Source organism: Helianthus annuus, chromosome 15, assembly GCF_002127325.2.
Source record: "Helianthus annuus cultivar XRQ/B chromosome 15, HanXRQr2.0-SUNRISE, whole genome shotgun sequence".
NCBI lineage: Eukaryota > Viridiplantae > Streptophyta > Magnoliopsida > Asterales > Asteraceae > Helianthus > Helianthus annuus.
In genome coordinates this window covers 8,567,003-8,576,885 of record NC_035447.2, presented here as the reverse complement: position 1 = coordinate 8,576,885, position 9,883 = coordinate 8,567,003, and the positions used below count along the sequence as shown (strand labels likewise).

Below are 9,883 nucleotides of genomic sequence, written 5' to 3'. Positions count from 1 at the left end.
TGTAAATCATACATGTTACAGCAGACATGCCAGCAAAGAATCCAGAGATACATGTAGCCATATAGTTCGACATGTTGGTCAGCTTGATCTGGTTCCCCTTTAGGGTGTGGGTCAATGATGGTAGTACCGAGTTCTTTATGGTTGAAGAACTCTTAGTAATGGAGAGAGATGAGGTCGAATATGTGTGATGTAATGATTACTTTCTAACCTAAAACCCTCTCTAGTCATCTCCTTAAATACATCTAAGGAGATACCTTATTAGTTAATAAGAGTAAATCGGTCCATCAACAATTACTAACTAATATATTATAAGGTTTTAATATATTTTGATCTATATTATATAAATGATAATGATGATTACTATATTAAATACATATAAGTACATATTTATATGTATTTAATACAGTCGTTGAATCATTATTCGACTTAGGACCCTCATTAATCATACTACAGCCTCAATTTAAAACCTAACAGTTAGGGGTGTGCACGGTTCGGTTCGGTTCGGTTATTAGCATTATCCGTAACCGTAACCGAAGTCATCGGTTAATCGGTTCGGTTAATTCGGTTAATTTGTCGGTTTTCGGTTCGGTTCGGTTAATTTTCGGTTAATAACCAATTCAAACAAGGGCTAGTATTTTTGCTTAGAAATACATGTAATGAAGGTATAAGTACATGAAATAGATGCATAAATACATGAAATGAATATATAAATAAATGAAATGGAGGTATAAATGCATGAACAGATATTTAAATACATTAAATGGAGGTATAAATGCATGAACAGATGTTTAAATACATTAAATGGATGTATAAATAAACGAAATGAATGTATAAATAAATGAAATGAAGGCATAAATAAATGAAATAGATGTATTATTACATGAAATAAAGGCATAAATAAATGAAATAGATGTATTATTAGGTTTTTTGGGGGGTTTAGTTTTTAGCATTTTAGCTTGGGTGGGGGGGGTGAGGGTGGGGGGGTTAGGTTTTTTTTAGGTTTTTGGGGGTGGGGGGGGGGTTAGGTTTTTTTTTTAGGTTTTTGGGGGGTGGGGGGTTGGGGTAGGTTTTTTTTAGGTTTTTGGGGGGTGGGGGGGTGGGGGGTTTAGGTTTTTTTGGGGGTGGGGGAGTGGTTAGGTTTTTTTAGAGGTATTTGTAGAGTAACTTTGATAGTTATTGATAATTACAAAAATGCCACCTTGTCTTTTTGAGTTTTCCTTCAATTTGTATGTTTAGTATGTTAAGATTATTTGTACAAGAACTTTACCCTAGAAGTCTAAACTCCAATCTTTTCTCTTTTCTCTTGTTTGTGTAAACATTGTGCACACAACAAACACAAAAGACCACACACTCCAATCCTTCTTTTTTAGTTAAATGCATCTCAATATTCGGCATAAGAACTTTCAACTGCATACGCATACCGAATTAACCAAAGTACTCACTGAATTTTGTAAATACTGCAATCAGGGGCGGACTTACCCCTAGCCCAAGGTGGGCGGGCGCACCCCCGGGAAAAAAAAGTTTAGTGCTATTTTCCGTTGAAAATCCCTTTCGCACTCCTTGGATTTTTTCGTCCGCACCCCTTGAATTTTTTCATCCGCACCCCTTGGAATTTTTCGTCCACACACCTTAGGTAAAAATGTTATCAATTTATATTTTAATTTTTTTAGTAAACTCTAATTAAAAAAAACTACCTAAATTATATAAAATTATACTACCCAACTTAACCCACATACCCAATACCTTAACCCGCTATTTCATTAAACATAATTAGCCCACTAATTACTAGCCCATTAACCAAACTCAACCTAAGTTCAAACTATAATAATTAAAATAAGTCCAATAGTCCCTTAGAATTCCTCTCGCCCTCCCTTTCTTGGGTCGTCTCCTGCCAGCGATCATCGAACACAACAACAACCACAACAGCACGTCATCAGCAGCCGCGAACCACCGTCGTCCGACACCAAAGGGTAACAAAATTCTTAAATAGGTTTAAAATTTCATGTGTTTTGACGTTGTTTAGATGATTTTTAGGGTGATTATGTTGTTTAGATGATTTTAGGGTGATTACACATGATTTCTAGGGTTGAAAATTAAAATTGAAACATTATGTTATGGAGCGATGAACTTATGGATCAATTTGTTTGTGATAGGAACCATGAGTAGGGACGTTATGGCGCGATTTCTTTTGTTTTACATGACCCGACCCGACCCGACACGACCTGAACCGACCCGATACGAACCGATTTTTTACTTATATACCTAGGGGCCTAAAATTTTAAAAAATGTTCCGCACCCCCATGAAAAAATTTCTGGATCCGCCACTGATTGCAATGTAGAAAGAAGGATGTCATCAACCAAGCTTGTATAGATGTAGAGACATGTATTTCATGGTTTTCTCATGTCCAAACTTTTTAAGCCATAAATACAAAAGAAGATTTTTGAAACATATAATAACATATTTTCTAAAATCATTTAATTAAATTGTCTCTGTGAAAATTATAACAAATGTCAAGATGGCCGAGTTGGTCTAAGGCGCCAGTTTCAGGTACTGGTCCGAAAGGGCATGGGTTCGAATCCCATTCTTGACAATTACATTTTTTTAAAAATATTTCAAAAATAGATAAAACGACTCCGCTGGGGATCGAACCCAGAATCTCTGGTTTCGTAGACCAGCGCCTTATCCATTGGGCCACGGAGTCAATTGCTGATATGGTAACCTAGCCAAAGCCATTTGTCTATGATCAATAAATTAAAACCTCAAAAATCAAATATATTTATTAATGTTCACCACGTATACAAAATATATATGTGAATACAGATTTGAATGATTTTTATAGCTTTAAACTTTCATTACTAACATATATCTTAGTGAATATTAATAAAAAGAAAATATTTGATTTTTGAGGTTTTAATTTATTGATCATAGTTAAAGGGCTTTGGCTAAGTTACCATATCAGCAATTGACTCCGTGGCCCAATGGATAAGGCGCTGGTCTACGAAACCAGAGATTCTGGGTTCGATCCCCAGCGGAGTCGACGTTTTTAATCTTTTTTTTTTTTTTTTTTTTTTTTTATAAAATGTCTCACTGTTTGAAATATTTTGTAAAAGTTGGGTATGTGTTACTTTTCTAGAACTAATAAGTTCATTGTTTAACTGAGTCGTGGAAAGTGAATGAGCTGATTATGGTAGTTGCAGGAGTTTTTGTCAATGGCTGAAAAGGTTGTGATTCTCTTATAACATTCCGAGTATACCGTTGCCACGTACCAATTTTTATCTACGTCTCGATAAAAAAAAATTCAAAAATCAATTGTGTTTTTTTTTGAAACGTTACCCATATAATTATTTTCTAGATCCGCCACCATAAACCCACGTGTCTTCTCGATCTATCACCGACACTCACATTTACCACCACTAGCATTCTTCGCATCTCTTGAGTTGCAACCGGTAAAATTGAAGCATCGTATTTATCAACAATACTCATCTCCTTCGAGTTGCAGGTTTTGGCGAGAAACAACAGGGTGGTCTGGCCGGTGGTGTTTGTTGGGCCGAAGAGAGGGGAGGGGGGGGGGGGGACTCTTTTAAGGTTTTGATGACCCATGGGAAAGAACTAGAGAAGAGGTATATTTAAAAAAAACGTTTCAGAATACAAATACAAATACTAGTAATAACAAAAATAAGATAACAAAAATACTGGAAAAGATATTATAAAAACAAAAAAGGTTTGAATAGTATTAATGTGAAAGTTTAGGGCGGATGTACGTTTCGTAAACATTGGGGTGCATTTAGCAACACCCTAGTTTTTTATCCGACACATCTTATATAATTTTTTATAAAGCTTAACCCAAATAAACGTTAATAAATAAATGGTCGAAAGTGACACCTCTGTTAGAAAGACAATGTGTCGACAGCTCAACCTGGTTCAACTCGTACTAAAAAGTACGCATTTTGACATGTATTATTATCACTAACCCGTTCACCGTCTCTATTGATAATTAGTCACAACATCAATATACAAAGAAACTCAATCTTGGAATAATCCAACTAAAAATCCACAAAAATCTCAAAAAAACACTAAATTCATTCATATAAAATTCCATAATTACAGTATCATAGAACTCAGTTTATCAGTGATGTGTGCATTATGTATGCTTAATAATATGCTTCTACCAAAAACTAGATGCTTGCTTATACAAGCTTCCATATGTAACCGGGCCCCACCCGAAACCCTGGTGTGATGAAAAGTGTAGGACTTAAAAACAACCCGCAAAACCAAACGCGTCGATAAAACTGTTACTCTCTCTTTTTTACCCTATAACCAGCAAGAACTTGGCTCGAGTTCATCTAATAAGAAAACAAATGTTTACATGTATAATCTTTAGACAACATCCGTTCTGCGTCTCTCGTGGCTTTCTTGGAATCTTGGTGCTGAGATATGACCACATTAAGAAGTTAGTCAAAGTGGCAAATTCAAGTTTCAAGACATTGCTAGTAAACGGGTCGATATGGGTTATGTTTTATTATAGCTACATAGACATGGGTCAGGCGAGTTGAAACTCGAAAGTGGTGGAAGAGTACATTTTAAGCATAAAACCTCATAAATCACTTTACTCAAACAACTAAATTATTATTAAGATTAGGGGTGTAAACAAGCGCAGAGGCTCGAGAGCTACTCGTGATCGGCTCGGTTAAAAGCTCGAACGAGTTGAGCCTTAACGAGCCCGAGCCCGAGCCTGAAATAGAGCTCGTTTAGTTATTGAGCCTGAGCTCGAGCCTAATATACAAAGCTCCTTTAGGCTCGCGAGCCCAAACGAGCCTATACAAAATTTTAGTTTTTTATATATATAATTTAATAATGATGATGATAACATTGGTGAGCCGAGCTCGAGCCGAGCTTTGGCTCGCTTAATTGTTGTTGAAACGAGCTCGAGCCGAGCTTCTAGCTCATTTGAGGTTGTTCTCGAAATAGCTCGAGCCGAGTCGAGCCGAGCTTTGGCTCGCTTAATCGTTGTTGAAACGAGCTCGAGCCGAGCTTCTAGCTCATTTGAGGTTGTTCTCGAAATAGCTCGAGCCGAGCCGAGCTCGAGCTTTGGATTTTACTCGCGAGCCGAGCTCGAGCTAAGAGAAGTAGGCTCGAACCGAGCCGAGCTTGAGCTTCATAAAAACATAACGAGCCGAGCTCAAGCCTAGTCGGGCTCGGCTCGGCTTGTTTACACCCCTAATTAAGATAATATAACTCTTTTAGTCATATATGGCCCATTAAGTTATACAAATAGTTTAGAAGAGTAAAGTATATGGATGGCTCCCTGTGGTTTACAAAAATTTTGGATTTAGTCCTTAACTTTCCAAAAGTACACGGATAGTCCTTGTGGTTTGCACTTTGTAACACATTTAGTCCCTAACTTCTTCTAAAAGTACATGGATGGTCCTGTGGCTCGCACTTTGTAACGCATTTAGTCCATAACTTGGACCTGCTGAAACCTTTGAATTTGTTGGTTGTGGACTAAATTCGTTACAAAGTGCAAACCACAGGGACCATCCATGCACTTTTGAAAAGCTAAGGACTAAATCCAAAATTTCGGTAAACCACAGGGACCATCCATGTACTTTACTCTTTTATATTGTCCGTTTAAACCCATACACTACAAATGACCCGTTTTGACATGTAACCCAACACGCCTGTCGCATGACCCGTTCATTAAGCTACTTCTAGTATAAATGACCCGTTTTGACATGTAACCCAACATGCATGTCGCATGACCCGTTCATTAAGCTACTTCTAGTGTGTATGTAATATGCGATTACTCACCAAGCTCATTAGACTCGGAATTTTTCATGATCCTAAGCCTCTTGACCGAGCTAAGAAACATCCTGAAATCGAACAAGAGGATAACATGTCAAAATCGGTCAAACAAATCGAGTTGCGAGTCAAAGTTTCGGAAAAAAATAAGGAAGTTCCGAAATTATACTGCCAAGGAACATCTCCAACAAGCATACAATCTCCATCTTTATCTTCATAAGTGAGCACAAATTCAGATGTTCCATCCAATAATCTTGAAGATTTTGCAGCTTCTGTACTTGACCCTAAACACATAAACAATGGTTACTTTTATTAGTTATTCAAGCGAGTAAATTACGTTTTTGGCCCCTGTGGTTATATCACTTTTACTATATTAGCCCAAAATAAGAATTTTTAACATATTTGCCCCCATGGTCTCTATAACTAACCATTTTGGCCCCCATAATGGTTAGTTATAGAGACCATGGGGGCCAAAATGGTTAGTTATAGAGACCATGGGAGCAGATATGTTAAAAATTCTTATTTTGGGCTAATATAGTAAAAGTGATATAACCACAGGGGCCAAAAACGTAATTTACTCTATTCAAGCAAATCAAAGTTTGAAAAATTAAATTTTGTTATGGAGTCAAATCAAGATTCAAGATCAAGAAAAACCCAAATTTATTTAAAAAAAGATCAATAAATAAACTTTGGGCTATGTTTTACCCGAAACGGGTCAAATGAAAAAGTAAAGCTAAAATAAAACAGGTCAAACGGGTTGACAAGTCGTATAAAGTGTATTTTTAATGCATAGATAATCACTTTATTTAAACGCTTAGTACTGTAAACGATTACTTTTCTTGATTATATTAGCGCGCTAATCTAAACTACATATAAGATGAAGGAAAACTCAACTTGACCCGACCCGTTTCAACCAGTATTGAAAATTACATGTTCCAGTCTAAAAACCATTTGACCCGTTACCTAGCCCGCCCAAGTTTTGAGCTCATTAGTGGCACGGTCCATACCTTTCCATTGTACGGACTTTTTCTCGAGGTGTAAATAAATGTTAGCATAAGATCATAAATGCTCACGGGTCAACTTGACCCGACCCGTTTCAACCCGTATTGGAAAAGAGCAACTTACGTCTTCGGAAGAACATTTCTTCTAAGGTTTGAGCCAACATCTCATAGGATGTGTGAGCATTGAGATCAACTTTTCTTCCAATCAAACTTCCATCCATGTTAACTTTCACCGACCGGTATTTCTTATCGGAAATCCTGGCTTTTTCGTTAGAATAATCGTTGATTACAACCGTCCTGTTCTTGCTTTTGGTTTGTTCGGTTACTGAGATACGATTTCCGGTTGGTGATTTGTTTTCATTAGCTAAACTAGGCATCCTGTGAGCTTTACTTACAGGAGGCCATCCAACAACACTTCAATCACACAAAAATAAAAACACAAAATAGTTTTATTAGAAATAAATAAATAAATCAAGATTTTTGTTGGGTAATTTGTTATATTGAATTCTGAATCCATTTTCTGACAAGGAAGAAAATACCTAAATTAAGAAACAAAATAGACTGAATTTCAAGAATTGTCCTTTTATCTTTATATACATTTTCAGGCGTTGTCCTTTATGTTCAAAATTGACGAGTTTTGTCCTTTATGTTTTTATAACATACAAGTTTTGTCCTTTAGGCCTAACCCAGTTAGTTTTTTCAGTTAAATTTGGTCATGTGCTTCGCACATGAGGACATTTTTGTCAATTCAAAGGTATGTTCAACGGCAGATTTACAGCTCAAAGCTTCTGCAACCTTTGAATTGACAAAAATGCCCTCATGTGCAAAGCACATGACCAATTTAACTGAAAAAACTAACTCGGTTAGGCATAAAGGACAAAACGTGTATGATATGAAAACATAAAGAACAAAACTCGTCAATTTTGAACATAAAGGACAACGCCTGAAAATATGTATAAAGATAAAAAGACAATTCTTGAAATTCAATATATTTTGTTTCTTAATTTAGGTATTTTCTTCCTTGTCAGAAAATGGATTCAGAATTCAATATAACAAATTACCCAACAAAAATCTCTAAAAAAATTTAAAAAATAAAATTAAAATAAATAAATCATGAACACAAGTGCAAGAAATTGAAAAATAATTTTTATGGCTTTTTCCTTCTAGAAAATAAAAATAAAATAATATAAAAAAAAAAAAAAAAGTGATGTGATTGTATACCTGTTACCATTAGTAGGAGAAACAGAATCAGTAGCTGAATTAGGTATACTAACAGAACAAGAAGAAGAAGAACAAGAATTCTGTTTAAAATCTTTTGCTGTCAAGATTCTTGCATACTGACTCCAACCACCACCACCAGCCACCACCTTACCCTTCAAACCACCACCACCACCACCACCAATACTCAACCCAAGTCCCAATTCAAGATCACCCAAATTCTGATCACCAACAGGGTATGATGAACTAACCTCAGAACACATAACCATATTGTTCTTGTTGTTATCTTCTTTAGTCAAGATTGACTTAACGGTGGTTGACCCACCGGACGGCACTCCACCACCGTCATCACCGGCCGGAGAATCAGGTAATAAACCAAGGGTAACATCCATTTTGTAAAAAAGATTGAATCTTTACAACAAAGATTGCAACTTTGCTATACAAGAAGATAGAAAAACAGGGGATATGTGTTTTGTAAAAAAGATTGAATCTTTGCAAGAAAGATTGGAACTTTGTTGTGCAAGAAGATAGAAAACAGGGGATATGTGTTTGATATTAAAGAAATTTTTTTTTTTTTTTTTTGGGGGGGGGGGGGGGGTTAGAGGGACCCACATGTCGGCTTTGTGAGTCTCACAATACATCATAGGTTTCTCCTAACTTTTTGTCCCCACTAAAACATATTTCTTTGTTTTACATTTGTGTTGAACACTTTGTCCCCACCAAAAGAAAAAAAAATGAAGAAAGAAAAACCTTCTGGATTACTCATGGGAATGGGTGTTTCCTATCTTGTTGAAAGTACAAGTATTTGATGCACAATAAGTATGATTTGGGTACAACAAAATGTAAGGTGAGTTTAGGTTATTGTATTTCTTTTTGTGAAAGTTGCTTTCATAAAAGTAAAAGTTCCTATGTTTTTTTTCTTTTAGTGGTTTTGTATTGAATTGTTTTGGTTTAAAGTATAGAATCCTATGCAAAGGTAAAAGAAGAAAAATATAAGAATCTCAAAAACACCTTTTTAGGTAAATTCCAAGTTATAGGGGGGGGGGGGGGTGGTTCTTGGGAACTTTTTTTAAACAATAAAATGTTTTTTTTTCAATCTTTATCATTATTTATTTATTTATTTTTGTAATTTTTATGTCATGAAACATGTGAAGACGGAATTAAGTAATAGAATGGGCGATGGATACATGAACGATTCTTTGCATTTGTTACATTTGAAAAATAGTTTTTCAACAAGTTTCGGTTGAAGATGTAATGCATTGTTTTCAAAAGATGAAAACTCGTAGAGAACAACTACAAATTGTTTTTTTATAATTCTTAAAGGCGATCGTATTTTTATTATGTGTTTGTTTTTTAATTTCTAATGACAATGTTTTTTTTATTATTATTGTATCATATTTTTATTATGTGAATAACCTTACCCGACCTGAACTATCCAATCTACCCGAAATTTTTTATGTCCGATTTTATGAGATTGGAGTATCTAAAAATGGTAAACCCATTGAAAAAAAGTCTTAGATCCGTCAACTTAAACACCCAGAAAACATATAAATGAAAAGAGAGAAAGGAAGAGGGAGTCCAAAAAGACTCAAGGGGTATAAAAATAAAATAAATAAGTTAAGGGGTGATTGTGGTATTTCTTAAAACTGAGGGGCAAAAAGGAAATAGAAGCATTGAAGTTTGGTGAGCCAAATATCGTGAAATGAGTAGATGACAATGGCGATCAATCCAAACGACAAGCCGACAATACGTGGGGCCAACAGAGACTCCTCAAGGCTCTATGTCTATGACTATAATTTGTTTATTTTTTTAACGTTTTGTTTAATTTTAACAGTTTGGAAAACTCTCAATCAAGCAAATGCAT

General features: G+C 35.5%; 1 protein-coding gene and 3 non-coding genes across 4 annotated transcripts; 2 read left to right on the top strand and 2 right to left on the bottom strand.

Annotated features, from left to right (window-relative positions):
* Window positions 1-2,510: 2,510 nt before the first annotated feature.
* Window positions 2,511-2,591, top strand: TRNAL-CAG. The gene has a single exon. It is a non-coding gene; the product is annotated as a tRNA-Leu (tRNA).
* A 38-nt stretch (window positions 2,592-2,629) lies between these two features.
* Window positions 2,630-2,702, bottom strand: TRNAR-ACG. The gene has a single exon. It is a non-coding gene; the product is annotated as a tRNA-Arg (tRNA).
* Window positions 2,703-2,965: 263 nt separating this feature from the next.
* TRNAR-ACG lies at window positions 2,966-3,038 on the top strand. Its single transcript has one exon. It is a non-coding gene; the product is annotated as a tRNA-Arg (tRNA).
* Window positions 3,039-4,059: 1,021 nt separating this feature from the next.
* On the bottom strand, window positions 4,060-8,563 carry LOC110910448 (auxin-responsive protein IAA13). The gene is made up of 5 exons (XM_022155086.2): window positions 8,023-8,563; window positions 6,926-7,215; window positions 5,970-6,084; window positions 5,810-5,871; window positions 4,060-4,428 (listed from the first exon to the last, which is right to left on the bottom strand). The coding sequence occupies exons 1-5, from the start codon at window positions 8,409-8,411 to the stop codon at window positions 4,379-4,381; spliced, it is 906 nt and encodes a 301-aa protein (XP_022010778.1). The 5' UTR covers window positions 8,412-8,563; the 3' UTR covers window positions 4,060-4,378.
* Window positions 8,564-9,883: the final 1,320 nt, after the last annotated feature.